This window comes from Anopheles marshallii, chromosome 3 (genome assembly GCF_943734725.1).
Source record: "Anopheles marshallii chromosome 3, idAnoMarsDA_429_01, whole genome shotgun sequence".
NCBI classification, from domain to species: domain Eukaryota; kingdom Metazoa; phylum Arthropoda; class Insecta; order Diptera; family Culicidae; genus Anopheles; species Anopheles marshallii.
Genome location: NC_071327.1, coordinates 18,748,250 through 18,769,437, shown reverse-complemented (window position 1 = coordinate 18,769,437; position 21,188 = coordinate 18,748,250). Strand labels below are relative to the sequence as shown.

At 46.3% G+C, this 21,188-nt stretch overlaps 1 protein-coding gene across 1 annotated transcript in view; it reads left to right on the top strand.

The window, feature by feature from the left end:
* The first annotated feature begins 1,891 nt into the window (after positions 1 to 1,891).
* Positions 1,892 to 21,188, top strand: part of LOC128716342 (uncharacterized) — a 64,651-nt gene continuing 45,354 nt past the window's right edge. The window contains exon 1 of the mRNA XM_053811261.1: positions 1,892 to 2,590. Coding sequence (XP_053667236.1) covers positions 1,892 to 2,590 — 699 coding nt within the window. The remainder of the gene's footprint in view (positions 2,591 to 21,188) is intronic.

Genomic DNA, 21,188 nt, shown 5'->3' with positions numbered 1-21,188 from the left:
CATCACCACGAAAATTGGCCATCTTAATCATCCCATCGTTACATCCCCCTTCATTGGTTCCATGCAATTTGCCCAAGGTTATGTTCACGTTCGGTTATTCCGATTGAGTCGGAAAAAATCAATCGATCGAGGGGTGGTTTTCGTCACAAAAACAGGAGGTCGTCTCCGAAACTGCCCCCTTTAACGGTCCCGCTAGAACCTTAATGCGGCGCATCCGTTCCCATGGTACGATGGCTACCGTAAAGCCTGACACAAAACCCCACACGCACGGTTGATAAACCCCGCACGCTGACCTGTGAAAGCTTCCCGTGCTCTTGAAAGGGTCGCAACCTTCGCCGGAGGTTGATTAAGCTCGTGCCGATAATGAAGTCATCGCGCAATGGCGAAGGCTGACTCCGGAGTTTTGGGCTGCAACTGTATGGTGCGCTTTTCTTGGCCAAACTTGTAATGAAAATTATTCCCGCCTGACTGAATCGCACCGTCATTCTGAGCGCACAAGCCGGTGCAAAAGCGGCAATACATATTGAAAAGAACAGGCTTAAGTCGGGCTTCTCCCGCTGGTTGAAGGATTTAATAAAGGGGTTTGACTGAAGGCGCCGTGGATGGTGTTGTGGGTCTCGCAACCAACCCAAGTCACATACATTTCGCGCTCCTGGTGGAGAGATAATTGGATTCAATTTATAATTATCACTTACACGGTATCTAAGCCCTCAGTGCGAGCTGTTTGAAAAATTATGCAAACATCCAGTGAAGTTTGGTGTACAATTTATCATCATAAATACGGCCAATGTTCCGTAAAACGGTTGTGTTAACTTATATTTGTATTTTTCGCTTTCGGTAGTCATGTTTTTTGTGTTTAACTTTAATCAGTTTGCATGACAAAAAAGTTAAACAACTCGTTCTTTCAATTATATTTCAACCTCCCCTTTATTGTTGAGTGGGTTTGAAGTCAATGGCTCATCTCTTGGGCTAATCAGATCAAATGTGGACCATTCAGAGCTCCGAACCGTCACCACAAACGCAAACGAACGCGCAGCGGTTCGGGTGAATTGGATCAACTGCAGGGCATGCTCGCGAACATCGACACCGGTTCGGGCCCCCCAACAGTCGTCGCGGGAACTCACCGGTGTTTCAACCGCAAGCGCCACGGGTTGCGTTCATCCGCTGCTCCACCGGAAAATGAAGAAGCGAAAAAGAGACCAAAACAGCGGACGAAGCTGTGCGCCCGAATCGTGGCTGTTCATGCACGACCGCCAGATCCACCGGTGTCTGCACGCGCAAGTCTGGCTCGTGCGATTGGCTGCGTACGGCGCTGAGTTCCACTCGGTGTCACAGTTCAGTTTCAGCTCGATCCGGCGTGCGTTCGTTTCGTTTCGCGTCCTGACCGCGCTAGTGTGCCCGCGAGTGTCCGAAGACTGGCCGTACTTCCGACGGCCCGTATCCCGCTGTTCCTGGGCCTTCCCAGTGCCAGTGTCCCAGTTTTGTGTGTCATTGCTATTGTGCGTGTTTTTGGTGGATTTATTTTAGCATTGTGAATTTTGTTATGTATATGTGAAATATTTATTACCTTAAATTAGGTTGCCCCAACAATACAATCCCGTGTGTCCTGCTTTCATCAGGGTTCGTCGCTTAAAAAGGGCACAACAACCGTTTAAATCTTTTGTGTCGAATGAGCTTCACTTAACCGTGTTTTATCTATAAATTATTGCTAATGATTTCTTTTAACTAAAAGAAGGAATTCGGTGTAAATAACACAGTGCCTAAGCCACGAAGAATTACTGCAGTAGTATTTAATTATCAAACTTGTTTCTGGTTGAATTTCTCCACAAAGTATTCCGACAAATTGTAACAATTTTGCAAAAAGTGCCCAATTGCGTAGCCCTCATCCACGATGGAAGGGTCCCATCCCCATTCTCGTAGCCGGCCCACATCACCCGTGGCCACCGGTGAAAGCGAAAGTGAGCCGACGGGAGGTGGTAGCTCCCGTACGCCCTCACCCCAGCCCGGGCAGAAGCAACCGAAAAAAGTGTCCTTTTCCGACGAGCTACCGCAGCAATCGACCACGGCCGCGATCGTTTCCGCGGAAAAAATTGTACCGAATGAAAGTGAAAGTGGTCGTCCGCACGAGGAAAATCCGTTCATATTCGTTCTGCGCCAGAACGACAGCTATCTGCAGGATATGCACAGTTCTGCCCATGCCCCGTCGGATGGTGGCATATTTCCGAACGTGCGCCGTAGCTCGTTGCACTCGAACGAAAGTGAAACCGGCTCATCGACGGGCAGCCGCGCTAGTACAGTAACGGCCGATACCGGTGGTGACGGTGGCATGCAGCAGAAGAAAAACTCCACCGAGCTTGTTCCGTTCGATCCGATAGCGGCGGGGTTGGTGAATGGATTCGGTGGTGGTGGTGGTGATGCAGTGACACCGTCGGGTAATACACCCGCCGAGCCAAGAAAACCATCCGTCAGCGCGATGGAGCTGGAGGTGCGACGTGATAAGCGCCGCTGGTTGCTGATTTCCGAGCTCAGCGCGATCCTCGGCGAAGACAAACACACGATCGACGGTTTCAAGCGCATCTTCAGAGAACAGGTGAGTGAACGAGAACGCGGAACGTGGGTGCGGAATGGGTGCGAGCTCGCTGATGGGGGGTTTGACCTGCAACGGGCCACGTCGGGTTCGTCGCTTGTAGTCTTCTGTCGTTTTACATAATCGACGGCAGCGACGGAATGCCGTATGATTACCCGTTTGTCCTGTGTCCAGGAATTTGTGCTAGTGTTTACCGCTATCTGCATGTGTGTTTGTGTGGGTATGTGTGACGATGGTGGTGTGATATTCAAGTGTGTTTTTTTTCCTTTGTTGCTTTATCCACGGAGAAGATGACCCCCTGATGACATGACAAGTTTGCGTGATCTCCGGGCGTACGCGAGCCGATACAAAACTCGACGCTCGCGCAGAAAAAAAAAAAACAATACGGCGTAAAAAGTGCAAGTGCAGTGTCTCGTCGTGGTTGTTTGATGGTGGTGATGATGCATCGGAACAAAAGTGTCTTAGTGTGCCCATTTCGGTGTAGCAAACTCCGCAGTTTTTTTTTTATCGCTAAAAGAACGTGCGAAAAGAAATGTACGCAATCGTCTCCTTACCAACACGATCATCCAAGCAACCCATCATAACCCTGCTGAGCAAAACAAGGAGTGAATGAAAGTGAGAGTAGCAGAGTGATCCATCTTGTGTGCGGAATGCAATCGACGTTTTTTTGTTGTAGACTTGTGGTAGTTTGTATGCAAAAATACAATTACGATGATATTTTAAATCTTTTTTTTTTTTAATTTAATCGAAACAATATGTCTTCCATTGGTTTGTACTAAAACGGTGTGTTCAGTTGGTACTTAGTATGTTTATGTGTTCCGTACTTGAAGTATATTCAAATTCATCAGTTCGATCGCATCTTTTTACGCTCATCATGCGTGTTTCGCAGTGCAAAACGATGCGCATTCCTCACCTTAGCTCAAGTTTGCTTTCGTTGATGGCCTTCTCGTGCTGCGTTCTCAAAACAGCACGCAGCAGAGCGTACGTTACCTTCGACTGTGACTACGGCACATTCTTCCATGCGAACGGCTGTTTAACCTCCGTTAGTTAGTCAGGGTACGGAATAAAATAAAGTGCAAACCACCTCTTCGCCAAGCTACTGTTAGACTGCAGTGCGAAAGTTCACCGTTGCATTGTTCGGCGCAGGGTCTACGTAAAGTGTTAGCAGCTTTATAGCCAGTGTGCCATAAGTAAGATGTAAGTTTGTAAGATGATGAGATGGGGAGGCGCACTTTATGGAGATTTATTTTATTACCATGCAAGCGTATCTTCGAGGACGTGAGTGCAGTTGCAATTGTAATGAGCAATTCGCGTGATTTATACTACCCGCAGCAATCACAATAAAAGATGAGTCAAGAGGCTACGTTCCTTATTGATGAGGACATTTTAACGATCTTCAACCGCTCGGTGTCATGTTTTATTAATTAATTTATCAACAAATTATTGTTTATTATTATTAACAAACAAATTAACAAATTAAAGGAAATATACTACAGAGTAAATCAGAAAAATTTCTTTTTTGAGAAGAGTAATTCATATGACTTTTTATAAAGAAGGCATTAAAATCAGGAATCGTCTCTCCAAAAATTCATAAATCCTCAAAGATTCCTTAACAATTTTTTGATTCACAGAGATCCTCCAAGATTGAAGAATCCTCTGAGATTCATAAATTTTTCTGATAACACAAATTTCGATTAATTTCATAAATATATGCTCAACCAGCATTTGATTGCAAAGACTGATCAAAATGTTTTTTTTTTTCACCAATAACGGTCAGGACATATTGCTTAAACTTATTTGAATCTTAATCTAAAGTACAATTTACACTAGATTGGAGAAATTTTCATCTCCGAACAGTGAAAGGCCACCATTCCCCAAAGCTAATTTCAGGGTTAGTAACCAATTTAGTTCATAATTCGTAGATGTCACCCCAATAAATCCTCCTCAAGTACTGCAATCAATTTGTACCAATTACTTGCCTGATTAACAAGCTACAGCACCGGCCCTACCAGAGAATGCAGAAGAATTTTCATATACGGCCAAACACAATCCCTCAACCGGATCACAACAAAGTAAAAATATTTACCCAAAAACATTCGCATTGCAATGCGGTTGCATACCAATTCCCTCTTTTGTCAGGAGACATAAACGCATGTGCAACGATGCCACAAATGTTCGGAAAACAAATCATTTCGACGCTGCTGTCAATGCTTTTTTTCTTGCTGTCAAAGGTGTCTCTTCATCGTCCCGTTGTTCTTGTCCCCCGCCCCCCCCCCCCCCCTCCCTCCAACAAAATAGTACTACAAAAAGAGCGGTACACACACAGCGGAATAAATGACCATATTAAAGGGCATTCGGTTGGGCTGTCACGGCGTGCTGGCAATGCATTTCAAAACCACCAATTGCGCCGGGAAACCCGGGGGCTTTATTTATGTCTTCCGTCGCCTGCTGCACCAAGCGGCCGACCGGACTGGGGTGAAAGAATTCCGACGGCGCCCGAAGCGCATGGCCACCGCATGGTTCGGGCGCGTCATTAATCTTCCCAGAAGTTTCGTGGGCTCCTCCACGCTGCAAACCGTAGCACTGTTGACAGCGCGGTAAAGGTTTTGGTGAAACCGAGCGAAAAAGGAAGCAACTCGTCATGGCGGCGAAGGACACGGGATCCGGGGTGCCCGCGCCAAGAAGCGGTATTCGCGCTGACAGCACGCATACGCGCCGCAAAGGGTAAAACACAAGTTTTCATCCGTTTTTCCCTGTCTCCGACGGAACAAAAATGAAACAAAACAACAAAAAAAAAAACGATGACGAAATTGATGTTGCTGTTGCTCCGTGCCGGTGGACAAAAAGGTTGACAAAAATGTTGCCGCCCGGATGACAAATTGACGCCTGTAACAAGGTTGTTCGATTCGGTTGTTGTTTTTTTTTGCGCGGCCAGGAAAAGGAACACCACACTGCTTCAGGTGCAGGTTTATCGGTTTTATTTGTCATTGCCGTTGGATTTCGTCTCAGTTTCGATACTACTCGTTGCAAAGGGGAATTTTATCCTCCTGCAGCAGGTGGAAAGAAAACGTCTTGAGGTGAGGAAAAACAGAGAGAATTTTAACTAAGGACTCCTACCGCAGTACGCTTCAACGCGACGTTGTCCCCACGTATGCACCCGTGGCATTTTGATTTGTCGCTGCACAATGAAGCAATTGCCCAAATTTGGATACCACAAAGGACAAATCAATTTGTCAATCATGTACGACGGCGCGATGACAGCCAACCATTGTTTCTCGCCCGGGGTTTTCCACCCTCAAGCAGCACACCAAGATTGTAATACAACACATTGTAGCAAAACAGTCATCGTTCGACATCAGATTCACGTTAAACGATCTGTTTTTTTTTTGCGTTTTTCTCAACGACTGCTAATCGCCTATTACTATGCTGCGCTAATGCACGGTTCAAATATTTTAATAAGCCACCACAACGCCAAGACGCTAACTGGAACAAGGACCAACAACGCCCACCCTGCGCACAGGGCTTAGGAAAGTGATTTATGATCTCGGGAAAACCATTTGCAAAGTCGCAGTGCGGCGTGGGGGAAGAACAAAAAAAAATATGAAAAGGAGCCTATTAGCGGGAGCCCACTGGTGCGCTAAACAAACAAACGTGCCCACAACCCATCGGGGCGGTTGGTTTCCTTTTACGATGACGATCTCCTTCGTCCGGATTGCTTCAACAGCCTAAAGTCTTTAAGTCCCGGCAAGGTCCCGCCGGCAATAAATTCATTTCGCCTCTTGCGCGAGGCCCCACGATCTATCCGCAGCGCGGACACGGGAGAGGTTTACACCGGTGTGCGATGTGCCCTATCTAAACAAGCGATCTAGTTTCGAAGTCTCCGCAGGTTTCCATGGCGCTCCAACCATTTCGCGGTACATCCCCCCCTAGACGTTGTACGGATGGTACCCGTCTTCCTGGCGTTTCGGTGCGTTTTTCTGGCTGCCTCACATGGGAATCAATAAATCATTCCTGTTTGTGCGAAAACATCCCTTCCTTCATTTCCCCCCTTCCGTTGCCTTTCGTTGCCCGGGACAAGGTTTTTGGGGGCGCTCGGACGTGAAGAAGGCAAGACAAGCAAAAAAAAAAAACGATACACGCTCTACTTTAACACCACTGTTTTCTTCAACCTTTCAAAGCTAGTCTGCTCCTCGAAATTGTCTCGATAGGGGGGCTTCAATAATCCTAAAGCCTCCCTTCCTTGTCACAGCGTGCGTGGAACGCGGACAGAGCAGAGAGGCGCTGCAGGGTGTACCATGTGGGAGGGATCTCATTCTGCCAATGCTGCCAAGTACATCTCCTACCCGAGTGGTCCCCCCACTCCCCTCTTTCTCGAGTAACGTAAGGGCTACAAAATTGAATTTACCAAACGCAAAACCGCTCCGAAACGGTTTCGACGCAGGGAAAGAATGGATCGGGCGCGGTAGACGGAAGGTGGTGAACCGTCGATGGCCCGAGCGTCGTTTTCTCCATATTTATATATATGGTCTAATTGAGCATAAACAACATCATAAATAATAAAACGGTTCAATGGATCGGACCATTAAAATATATTACATTTCAACAAATTAAGAAATGTATCAGACCGTGGCGCAACGCAAAAACCGGGTCGCCCTTCACAATTACGAGTCAGGTCCGCCGGTGAGGTGGTGTTGGGGGAAAAGAGCATCCAATCCTTCGCCCTCTCGACCGTATGTTCATCAACACTGCGATTTTTGAATGCGTGAAGTACACATTTCGGTGCTTGCTTATGCGTTCGTTTCGGGTGGCTCACGTGGCGATCTTCCCTTTTTCTGTGTTCCTTCCTTTTGCCGTACAAAACTGCCGACACTTGATCATGTTCCTGATCATTGGGCCGGAGAGGGTTCGTGGGGAGGGAGAAGGCGAAACGGCCGCCGAACTCCGAACGTCAAGTTGAATGGTGAGCGCATGAATGGGAAGTCACGGGATGACATGCTTACGGTACCAGAAGATATTAAATAACTCCTAGGTTGGAAAGAAGCACGGAGCGAAGACGAAAGCCAACCTAGGGGAAAGCATAGGAAGATGAAAGAGCAACATTCTCGCAAAGCTCTTGCACCGCGCATCTCACGTGTGGACGCGATGAGTTGCGCGGCGTAAGTTATTACCATGCGATGAAATTGTACACGCGTCGCGCACGGCAACGACCGGACGCAATTTTCGTGATGTTTTACAGGCGGTTTACAATAATTCAACCGACCACAACCTGCCGTCGGAGTTGGGCCCCATCCTGTCAGGGCGCTGGCCGCTTTCCGTGGCTGAAAGGTTTCAGTTTCATCGGGAAATAATTTATTTGCTTCAGTTTATGGCAGACTATGGGCAGGAAGTGCTATGCTGGGGAAATGTGTTTAGGACATCATTTGTTGGTCGTTTTCTTTCTTCTCTGGTTTTGTTAAAATTATGAGTATGGTTATATATAAAAGCGATTGAGTTTAAAGTTCAAGGAATAAAGATTTAATGAGTTTGTTTCAGAGTTTCTCAGGACTCTTCAAAAACTACGTATGCTATGCAGGTCTTCTATTCTTTACATGACAGTGTTACGACATTGGCCGCGTAATTAATGCTTTATGTTAGTTTAGTGTGTTGAGCTCTGAAGGTGTAATGCCTTCTGTTAAGAATTAGTAAAGAGTTACAGTTGGCTTTATTTGGCAATTCTGAAGCTTCTACTTCTCGATTCAAATATATAGTTTGAGTTTGAGTTAGTTGGGGCGAATTTCTGATGTTTTCAATGTCCAATGTGGAACTCAGAGATGGTTGGTCATCTGAGGAATCTAAAAACAACTTATCTTAGAATAGATCTTAGCACTTTTTCCATTCGTTTACTTTCGCTAATTGGCACTAATTAATTTATATTGTAAGAAAAATACTGCAGCTCCAGACGTCACAGGCAACTTGGAGACTACGGGTACACCAACGATTTTTAAGTCCAAGACCGAATCTAAAGGAAGTCAATCTATCAATTTCTCAGCTCACATAAAGATGCTAAAAATGCAATTCTGAGGAGATATCGTCCACAAACAATCAAATCATAGGAGGACCTAGGTTGCCTCCACGGTACACTGCCTTCATCCAAATAAATTAAACTGAGGATTGAATGTTCAATAATCCTTTATCGAGGATGCTTGAGAAGAATTAAGATAAATAATCCTTCAAGAATTTCTCATGAAACGGCTAATGGTTTATTTAAATTAATGACACGCGTAAAAGAAAAAGCAAGATCTTGTTGATATGATTTACGATTAGGCGGTTGAGTTGTGTTTGCTTGAGGTTCAGTCGCTTGCACCACAAACCGGCGGTAAGGCTATCATGCATAAGCCCCGGATTACTTATCCCTACCTTCAATTCACAAACATTTTAATGAATATGCAACCTCGATGCAACCCCAAAAAAGCGTGTTGTGGCTTGTGACCCCGGTGTGCAAGAACGCCAATGTTTATGAACGATAAAAAACCCGAACTTTTTCGCTTCGCAAGACCAACACCGCCATCAATGGGCCATGGGGGAGAAGCGCAAGACGGATTTGCGGCCTGGATGATGTGACAATAACGGATGAAACGGTTTTACGACCGATCCGCACTGGCCGACCGGTTTGACCTCCCCCACCTCCCGGCGGATGAGTATCGCACTCGCGCACGCGGCCACTTATGTTCCGGGCGCGCAAATATTGAACAAACCCCCCAAAAGCTCACAAAAGAAAACGAACGCTCCTAAGTGCCTCTCGGTTGAAGCGTTCAAGAAGCTGGAACGATCGCTTTAGTGATGACTTTCGCACAGTTTTTGTATGAAACGTACCAAAAGATAGCGCAAAATGTTCCGCCGGTATGGTAAAATGGCGAAATATATTCCTCTGCTGGCAACGGGATAGTTTTGCTTGCTTATGCTGCGTGCCGAAGACTTACCGGTTCGGGGTCGTTCGGTCATTAAACACATTGCGTAGAATAGTGACCATTTGTTAGCTTTACGGTTTTTGCAAGCCGCTGTTAACACCCGGCATCGATGAAAGGAATGGTGGCGATAATCATGAAAGTTTTAATTTACAGCTTTGGGTGTGACATAAATTTTGTTTTATTTTTGTGATGATCCTACAGCAGTGGTTTTTTGTTTGTTTGTACACGGTTTGGAACGGTGGATAATAACATGCAAAACATTTATTGTTATCATATTATTCGCAAAAGCATGAGATAAGTTTATTTAAAATCCACCCCTAAGCGAACAAAATTTTGCTAGCAACGCTACACAAGCTACGTTGCATGAACTTAGGCGATCTTCGCTTGTGTGATGTTGCATGAACACAAAATCACGCATCCACGAGCCACGCGTGACTGGTAGATGAAGCGAAAAGAACTTTCGGAAATTAATTAAAAAAATAAGACTGACATTATGAATTATTGTGCTAAGCCTGAAGTATTCTTACACCCCAACCCTATGGTATAAATGCAAGAGTTCAAAAATTTGTCATGTTTGTGAATAAAACTCTTCTTGCTCGATAAATCGATTGAATCGAATTTTGTTACATCAAAATTTATGAGGCATTGCCCTCCAGCAACATACCTATGCGAGGTCTATTTCTCATACCTTTTCTTCATGTGTTTCGTCCGAGCTGATTCCCATGGAATGAGAAACTTGAGTAGGCAACAGAACTCGTCCCGGCAAGAGATTTGTGGCTGCGATTGGAATTTATCAGATGTAAATTTAATTAGATCTTTTTTCACCTGTTCGAAACCTCACAACATGAGCGATGATAGATATTCGAGTTCGCTTGTTAATCAAAAGCTGGCGAAGGGGTAACTGAATTTTGATGGCATTACAAAACGGGAACGTTATTCACCATTGCTGATCGAAAATTTTCCCCACTGTAGATGGTTCAACCTGTTCACATGTGGTCTGTTTTTGGCTAATGTTATGCCACACTAAAGCTCGCATGCTGTTGCTGCTACTATTCTCATTTATGTCATTTCCTTCGCACTGGTGGTGGTTTTTCATAATACAAACCTGAACACACAACATACGATCGTGCGTGATCACACAAAACCGATCCAAAAATCCAAAACCATTCCGACCCGCCATATTGATCGCCGGGGCGAATATTTGCGTCTAATTTACGAGCCCGAAATGCAAATTTTCTTGCGCTTTCTCGTAATTGGCTGCGTGCGGTGTGAACCTAGGCCGCGCGACCGTTACCGACAGGACGAGGTCGCCTGAAGGTGACATAAGCACGGCGAATTGGCGCACACAAACGATGCGATACTGCTTGTTTATTCGAGCTCGAATCAATTCTGCATTTGCAGCGATACAGACGGCGGCGGTGGCATCGGGTGCCTTATGACCGAGCCAGTGCCTTTCGTGTGAGGCTAGCGGAATGAAGCGGACACCCGAAGACAAAACGCTACAAGTACGATGTATGGGGTGGCTTTCCCGGCACCTGCCTGTCCCATGCGGACGGCCGATCGTAACAGCGCTTCACAGCCACTCTCGCGCACTCCGATGCCGATAGACTCATTTCGAGGCGTAATTTATGCGAGAGTTAATAAGCTGCGACTAATAATCGATAAAAATCGCACAACCGATACCAATCGAGAGGCACCGAGGCAACGAGGCAAACTCGCGTAGCACACTGGGTCTAGGTGGATGAAGCTCAGGCTGGTAAGTGTTCGGTAGAAGAAAAGCGACCTAAAGTCTTCGCTCTTGAGGAGTCTCAGGTGGTTGGATCATTCAACGAACGAAACGAATAATGAGTCGCAGGGTTTTCCGTTGCTTCTTGCGAACGATCGATTGGAAGCGTTCGATCGATGCGATCGTGTCGATTGCAGGATGGGAAGTAGTCGCGCAGTGAACGTGATGATTGCCCTCGAGGAGGGTTGTGAAAACCCGGCGGCCCAAAACATTGGGCTTGTTTCAACTCCCCCCCCCCTCCCTCCCCTTCCTCAACTGTTATGGGAGGGGAGCAAAAGAGATATTGAGTGCAAGATAAACTTATTGAATTTATTAGTTTCCACCGGCCCTCGGTCCGGTGGAGTGCTGAGTGTTGTGGGCCAAAAAATTCGGACGTTCATTATAAACAAAACTGCTCGCTGTTGAGCAACGGGCTGCAAACATTCCTCGAATGTTCGCTAGAAATTGTGAACATTGCTGTCGAGGTAGTGGCCTTGTTTGTTGTGACAAGGATGCACAACGCTGGAACAGAGCTGGACAGGTGTTTCAGCCTCTTTTTTCGTACCCCTCTCCCCATCTTGACATTGACATCCGTCGAGAGCACTTGGTACACGTCGAGTGGTGTTTGTCTTTCCCGTGTTCACCGATCGTTCAAATAATTTACAATGTTTATTCGCTTTTTACAGGTAAACTTGAAAATGTAACTATTTTTATAATGATACGAATTGACGAAGATTAGTTCTAACGAGATTTTAAATCTAATTTCTTGGTTTTCTCATGTTCAAAACCAAAATCATATTTTCAAGCACTTTGTCTTACCTTTTTTTTCCTGATTATTGACACTAAAACTTCTGCTTCTGTTCAAATCTAACGCTTTGTTATATTTACAATGCTGTTCCATACAACCTTACGCCCAGTAACATGCTGTGCACGATCAAACAAACCACAGATATACGACATCCGGCAACGGTTTGGGCCGGAATCATTTACGGTGTCACGAACAGCTAATGTACGAACGAAATCGCACGTTGTTTGCCAATCCTAGCCCCCCCGTTACCGGATTTTAGATTTGTTTGCCTAAGGTAAATCTCCCGGCGTGCCGAATATATGCGTAAAGACGGCGGTGGCCGTTTCCATGGGGATTTTGTACGTCCGCACCTGGTGGTGGTGACGGTAGCCCGAATCCTTGCTAATGAATTCGCTCATTTAGCCCGCGAAGACATAACCGTCCGGCCAACGTGTGCCGAATGGTGTGTCAAACAAAACTGTGGCCCGGTGGCTCGTAAAATACTAATTAGTTCACCCTCCAGCTGGACGGAAAATAAAACGGAAACAAAATACGCACACACCAGGTTCGTCGCTTTTGCCATCGTGCAGCTCGTGTGTGTGTGTGAGTCTCTCGGTTCCGATTGGCAGCAAATGGCACGATTGATGCAGATTTTCGTGTGAAACCTTTTCACAGGTAATCCTTTTTTTTCGCTGCGGCACATTAGCACATGGTGTTACTTTCTCCAAACCGGGCAACTTTCGCTAGATTATTCAATAAGTGATACATTTCGAACAAAATAGCCAAAATACGACAAAATGTCATACAAATGATATGTAAAGCGTCATAAATGTGCTGTTTTGTGTTTGTGTGCAAAAAAACAAAGCACACAAGGGGGGGACTGGAACACACTGTTTTTTGGGCAATTCAAACCCCTCCTAAAGGTGGACGGAAACACTCGATGTGTGTTCGCTTTGAAACGCGCCTGCTTTTTGGTGGCCCCTTGGTGGTGCCCTGAACAGGTTGCGAAGGCTTCACATGCTTAGGAGCTTTGAGAATCGTAACTCCGACAAGTAGTTATCGATCATGTCAGGTCAACACGTTGCTGTTTTCGTTCTTTTTATTTCATCGTTTTTTCACCGCTTCCATGCCCGCTGCCCGTTGCAGCATCGGACGGGTCAGAAGAGCGAAGCAGGGAACAGTGCCACATTCAATCCCCATCTGCCTATTCGAACATTTCATCTAGACAATCAAAGAAATGAGATCAACTCCACTTGACTGCGGACCGTTTTCGCGGTGGGGACCCGAAGATCAGGTGCTTCATGTCATCGACCAGTTTGAAGCCGTTGACCATAGGCTCTCCCAGGAGCCTTTTCGTGGGCCCGTAACAACCGACAGAATGTCCGAGGGGGGGAAGGAAAAAAAAACACAGTAATCCGAGTACGACAGGTTTTCGTCACACCGGTACCCGTCCATCACACGCAAACACACCAATCTTGTGTGCCTGTGCGACCGCGACCTGTCTAATGCGACAGTAAAAGGCAGGCTTTACTGTCACCTGCCGCTATGCGCATTTGGGGCCGATTGGAAATCGGTCTCCTCCCGTTGGGTTTTGTTTCTTTCACCCCCTCCCCCCCCCGTGTGTTTTGGAACACCCGTGTGCTTGCGTCGCATTAATTCAATCTAACGATCAAACGTTTTCGTAGCTCGTTACAATAAAACCTACGCCTTGTCACCAGTTTGCTGGGCGAGAAGCCGAGTGCTGGAAACAAACCCTGCAAGCTGGGAGGTTACCGTACCGTTGCTCACATTGTCTTGCTCATCGGGGTGCACCCGACACGTACATTTCGATTGCACCGATCGAGGGTGTGCGAATTTATTCTTGCGGCTTAGCCAACAGGACCATTAGACGATTATTAATGACACGTCGCACCCGCTCACAGTACGGGGTGCATTAATCGGGCGAACTGAAACACATATTCTAAATCGTACCCGCCCGCGAATGTGCCTTCCGATTGTGGCGTGTGCGATGTCGTTAAATGTCAAAATCGTTACCACCCTCTATACGCCCGCAGGGAATTTCGACGTACCATTCAGCGGTAGTGACAGAACCGTAACAGATGAGGAGGCTGCTATGGGTGTACAGGGTGTGGCACCTCGAACTGGACCGACGGATGCCTCCGTTCAAAGCTGACGCGGTACGATTAGCACAAAGCCCGTGCCCAACAACTCCTGATGCCCGATGTGCAAAATATTATTCCCTCGTCGATTCGTATCAGATAAATGCCCCCACAACCAGTTGGGCGCTACAAGCCGAGGTCGAGGGAGCGGGAGGGAGATCCGTTGAATGAATGTATGAAATTTGTTTGCAAGTGTTTTGAAGTGCGCTGTCTGTTAGGCTGTCGAAACGGCGGGCCGGTTCGCGTTCGAGCCAACTGAATCGACAGCCCGACCGGGGCCATGCGGCCGACCGTTTGCTGATAGTCTAGCGCAAAGCGCCGATACATAATGCATAACCGATCAACCTTCCACCCTGGGCGGGTCGTCCCTTCTAATGCCAATGCAGCCGATCCGTGCACAGCCATTCGAAAGGCACGGACGGGGTTTACGGATTCGATGCGGCTTTTGTACCGGATAATGGGCGATGCAGTACACGACAACCCCGCTCATCCGTTCCGGCAAAGGGTACCGAATGGGGGCACGGGCGGGGAAAAGAAGTCAACGATCCGATCGCGCCTAATTAGTGTCAACCCGTAGCCGTCAAGCTAATGAAATGGTAAACTGACATTCCCGACATCCGCCGTAAGATCCAACGATGATGCTCGCGCTAAAGTCACTGTACAAAAAAAAAAAAAATCGCTCGCAAGGCCCTGCGATTTGTACCGTGTGCGATCGTGGCGATGAAAGATCGGCACTGGCTGTTTTAAAATTTATGCGGGAAATAAATGCCCAATGTCGCCGTTTTTCTTCTGTTTTTGCAAACTTTTTTTTTTGCTTTTCGGGGTGAGATATCTGACCGATCGTATCAAAATCCATAAATCTTACTGTGTAAGAGCCTTCGTCGAAAAGATAGTGCTGAACGTTTGGAGAGTGTTGAAATTTGAATTTCTGTTCGGGGTTCTGTACTTTCAGATATTCCAACCAAGGTTAGTAGTGCTGGGCACCATTTCTACTTCTGCTTCTGCTTGGCTGTACCTTCATTGTCAGTCTTGATGTATCCGACCTAATGGTTTTGTCCAGTGCTCTTCAAGCAAGACACGCTCTAGTTGAAATTTGAACTGTGTTCCAGAGTGACATTGAGTGAACTGATCATTCAATTTGCCCAAAAAAGAGTCTTCTTCTTTTTCTTTATCGGCACAACAGCCTCAAGAGGTCTGGAGGTCTACCATTTCGGGCATTCTTTGACTTTATCAACCTGTAGCTGGATAGTCAGTCCGGCGTACTCCACCAAAAGAGTCCTAAAGTTCAGTAATAGCGATATAATTATATAAAATTAAACTCTTTAACAACATGTCGACGGGAAACACGTGTTTTGGAGACGTCTTCCTAAAGAAAAGCGATAATTTGCGTTAATTAAAGTGCAAATGAGTGCCAAACGAATCGCCGTGCCTTTCACTTACTTAGCCTCGGTCTTAATCTTGATCGACATGGATAAGATAAGAACCTTAACTTTCTCCAAACTATCAGCCGGTGGAGGCGTACAATGCGATAAGAACTCGTGTTATACATTCGCCAACATTCGTGCAAGAGCACTTTTACAAGATCATCTTCCGAAGGTCTGCGCTGGTCCACCGGGCGAACTAAATGGCGTGCCTGCGTACATTCGGCACACACGCGAACTTTAATGATGACTGGAAGAATTGTTGCAACGCCCTTCAACATGTTAGCGAACATGAGTGCATTCTTCCCCTCGGTACGACATTCGACAAGATGTCTGTATTATGGCAATGTAATCTGGCGACCGGGGAATGAAGAGAAGTCGTTCTCCAGATGGGAAAGATATCAACAACACACACACGACAACTTCAACCTAAATGGTGCAGAAAATCGTTCACCAAGTCAACTGCATCGCTTGTAAGATGGTAGTGAAAAAAAAATTACCCAAACCATTCGCAAGCTGCAGAATTTTTGATGGCTTTTTCTGCGCCTGTTCGGTTTCGCCCCTAAACAGTGCAGTTTTCCAAAAAACAAACCGTGTTCTTCGCATCGCCGATGTGTGCCCCTCCGGATCGGACCACCGGCGAAGTAATTGCCACCTGAAGGATTGGCTTCTCTTCCCTGGAGGTGCTCGATACTTTCGGAGGTGAAAATTTGTGGGTGGCCCGTTACAAAACACATTAACCGCTCGAGCATGTCTGACAAGCGGGAAGGCTTTAAGCTGAAGGGCAAGCATTTAAGGGATCGAAACGCCACCCGAATGTCGCGCGTGTGGAAGGTGGGAACGCGATGTGAGGAATGAAAAATATATAACACGACCATAAAAAAGTGAGGACCGGGGAAGAGTTGAAGGAAAAATAAAACCTTTGGAGCAAAAAAAAAATAATGAAAAAAGATCATTACGGTCCCCTTTTAACGACATGTAGCGGGAGCTTGGAGCAATTGCCCGAGATGTCCGAATCTGTTTCGTACAGGTGGGAAAGTGATAGATGTGAAGTCTTTAAGGCTTTACTTGGAAATACAAATAAAACTGAGCTATGTTCTTTGGAGGGGTTTTTTTGTTTGTCCAACTGCAATGTCTGTGCAAGACTTGGAGATCTTCCAATCTCCTCACGAGTTATCAATAAAAAGTATCTCCAAATGAGTATAGCACTTGCACTTAAACGTCCGCAAAGAAAGTAAAGGTATATGATAAATTCCCGTATGCCCAACAGCGACCAGAGTGCCAAATGAAGATGATGATGAGGATCTACACGCTGATGCTCGCGCCTCAACTTCCAGCCACCGGTCTGAAGGTTGTGGCGTTAATTTTTGCTCTTTATTCGCCGGGGCGAGCTTTTGCTGCTCGATGCCAAAAAGCCTTGGCACGGACAGGTTGGCAGGTTTTGTTGCTGTAAACCTTGCTACCAATTCCACCATCACCAAAGAAAAAAAACTCTGTTTGGCAGTTGATACGATTGGTACTTTTCCGCCTGCACACTGCCCTTCCCCGATTCCCGGCGCGAAGCTTTTCCCTAAACGCGTCATTCAGTGTACTGCTCTTAATCGTTACTTCTTTTTTCACTGTTGCGCTTCCTTCACCACCTTGTGCCCTTCTTCTCCCTCTCCTGTACACATGTCTCGCATGTTGGTCTTACCAACCTTACATACACGCTTGGCTTGTCAATTTTGCAAGCTTCTACCAGCTCTTCCCATTTGGCCACGCACGCCACAAGAGTTACGCGCCCAAATGAGGCAGAAAATTAGCCCCGGCCGTCTTTCACTCGTGCGCAGCAATGCTCAGCTCCTTTCCATACCTTCCGCCTGCCTTTACCCACAAACCCTTCCCTCTTGACCCCTCCCGGTGGCACCCTTCACCACACCACGGACCGGAGCACGAATCGGCGTTTCGTTTCGGGTTTTCGTCGCTGGAAGATTAAGAGGTTCAATCAACGCTTCCTTTTAAGGTAGCGCCACTGCTTGCGCATAAACCAATTCCGAAGACCCTTCCCTTCGTAACCCCCCTCCCCCACGGGCCGCAACTCCCCGATCTCCCAACCACCAAACCCCGCCGGTGATCCCCGGTGCAAACGAGATCACCAATCCGCCACCAGTCCGCCGACCAATTGGCCCGAACGCTGGAACCGATCGATTGAGAAGCCTCAATATCAGCCTCATCATCTAATTTTGCCTGCCTGCTTGTCTGCAATAACTTTTTGGCCATTTTTTTTTCTCCCCTGTACACACATATATTGGTTGTTGATTAGTGTGAGACGTATTTTCCTCCAGTCGATTTGCGATTGAGACTTCAGACGAACACACCCCCTGAAGTGCATTGTTCGATGTGATGCACGAACGGTTTACATCCAGCACATTCCATTCCGATCGTGGGCAAATCTCGAGAGTCCTCGTACGTGGCGCTATAAAAAGTGTGGCGTCTACAGAATCCCAAACCCAAAATTGATTTCTATGCAATTCGCTCGCATTTTGCTGGCAAGGCCAGGGTCCCAATATTGGTGCAATGCGGTGGATTTGGTTCGAAACGAATGCGAAAAATTCATCCCTGGTTCGGTCCGTCTTTCTCCGCAAAGGGGCAGCAGCTAGCACAGAGCCTTTCCTAATTGGCAAAAGTGAGAAACGAGCGAAGGTCTGCGCGCAATTATCTACGGCCCGAAATCAAATATTTAAATCATGCACCGCAAAAAGGAAGGGCCCCGCGGGTTCGCCGTTCGGAAGGTGGACGGTTAGTTTTAGTGGACGCACGGAGCGCCCCGTTTGCACGGTGAGTCACTCGCGAGGTTAATCGGAAATCGATCAAATTAAGCGACCGAAACCATGAATTTCACATTAAATTGGCGACATCGTTTGCATGCATTTACAATGCATTCACCTGTTTTTTTGTCTTACTGTGCAGCGGATTTGGATTGAGAAATTAAAAGCTGCATAGCCGTCGTTCGTTAAATTGTTCATGTGCGTCGCTGTGGTTCTGCATTCGGAGGAAGGTTAAAGGCTCGGGACGGGAGAATCGCATTTTGACTGGTGGAAACAAAGCCTAATAAATAAGCTCGCATGATCGACATTCGTGCAATGGTTTGCGGCCCAACCCGAAGCATTATCCGTCCGCTGCATCTCGCCATCCAATCAGCTCAAATGATGAAAACTCCATTTCCATTCGATCCTAAATTCCTCCTTTTCTCACAACGTTCGATGTCAAACCAATCACCCGGAGAGGTCATTGCTAAAGCCCTTGCGAGCTCGTCCGTTGCATAAAGAACCCAGAACCCTTTCCGGTCGAAACCAATTCCGCAGATTGAATGGTTGGTGGGAAATTGTTTCGTTTTCCAGCACGGAGACATGGGACGCTCACGATTACCAGCAGTTCGCCCGCTAGCAGATACAATCAAGCCAATTTATTTATTACGGCTTTGTTTGTAAGCAGGGGCGTGTGCGTGACGTGATCCCTCCGGCGATGAGCAGGTATCGGTGGATGGCCGCAAGCAATCCATCTCGACGCTCCTCCAATACGATGTAAAGCCCCGATCTGCCTACAAACGCGGCAACAATTCATTTAATCCTGTGCATTCGCACTGGCTCGCTTTGTGGTTTTGAAGCCTACCAAGGATCCGTTCTTCTCGCTAAAGTTCAAACCGCAACATCCGCTAACCTATCATCCTGGCGATCCTGTGGGAAATGCAATTTATTCTTCTCAACCACAAAAACAGGGGTCCCTCGAACGCTTCCCGCCGGACGTCACCGGCGAAGTAAAACAACCAACTTTATGACGCGGGCACCCATGATTTAATGATTATTGGATTTTCAACTCGAGCTGCCCGGCTCGAACCGAGCCAAAGAATCTGCTCAATCAATGGTAAAAAGTGTACCGTGATTGTTTTTCTTTCACTCTGCCGGCCAACCTTATTGTCGAATCCATTTTACGAAGCAGCAGAGCATAAAACCGATCAACGGCTTTGGAATGGTAGAATCGTGGATGGATGCTTTTTATGCATGCACGCGATCGGGTGATATTGCATGAATCTGCTAAATCTGTTTAATTCTGCTTCAACAGGAATTAACTTCGAGAACATCAAGTAGAAAGGCTACTGTTTGCTCAAAAGCTGCATTGTTACAGGGTTTTACAGCAGATTGGACCTGGCGAGCACAACTTACGAATAAGACAAACGAGAAAATTGATAGTGAAACACTTTACTGAATCGCAAAAACTGAATATGGAATCGCATGCGCAATATAGTGAATGCTAAATGGCCCAGGCTTGTGATATGATATACAAAATTTTACGAAACTTTAAACAAATGATGTGCAGAATAGGAATAAAAAAATATCAGAAATAATGATAAATGCTAGTTATCAGTTTCAATTAAATTTTATCATCAAAAATGTCATTTTATGTCTCAACTCCTGAATCCGATTGTACGTAAACAGGCTGGCCGATTTGACATTTCACTAACAAACTTCCCGTTTATCTTATTCGCTGACGCTATTCAGCCAGTTGTGCTCGCTGTATCCTATCTATTGTAAACCCCTGTAAGTTAGGATCAACATATAAAAATTTATTGTAAATCCTTGTACATCACCCTTTTTAAAAACAGCATTTTCATTGTAAGATTTTTGAAAAACATTTAGTTTGCATGAAGATTTTTTTCTGTCATTGCTAATGAAATGTTTCATTATTCATGCGCGAAAGGTATGTTTTGTGTGCAAAACAGAAACGAAACCCCCCAAAAAAAAAAACTACACAGCACAATACATTTGCATAACCGAAATCCCAACCATCAACCACTCGACAGCTGTAACGTCATGTTACGAGTTAATTAAAATGATGGAGCAGTCCGATAGCTTTCCGATCATCATGTTGGAAACATTCCCTTGCGGGTGCTACGGCAAAGAAAGGGTAACGCCACAGGACGCCCGTGCTCGGAAGCTTTAAATCTGTGGCCAAATGTCCGCCGAAAGATCTGTCAGTCGAACCGGTTAAGCCACCGAGTCAGCGATACGTGCCAAAGGCTGAGCGTCCGCTTAATACCATTCAAAAGTGTCTGTTTAACATTCGCGAAAAGGGATTCGATAAATTCGATTGATGTGTTAATTGTGGTCCGGGGTATTGGAATGTTGCACCTGTACTGGAGAACTTTTGCACTCCGCTATGGTTTGCTTGCCAAAACCACACTCTCCGCGCACTGAACGCGTTAAAACTTTCATCAAAGTGCTTTGTAACGTTACGACATCTGGGAAGTCTGTTTGTTGGAACTTTGGAAACACTCAAGTCCAACACGCATGAAAATTCAGCGTCACTTTTCAATTTCACCGCTTATCATGCTCATCGTACATGACGTTCAACATCATGGTTCATTATCACGCGATCGAACTTATTTGCCGCATAACATTGCTCCACTCCACCGGGCCTCGGTGTTCTCGTTTAGGACGCCTTTCGCATTCTCCTGTCCATGCGTTAGTAGCGTTCCAAAGTCA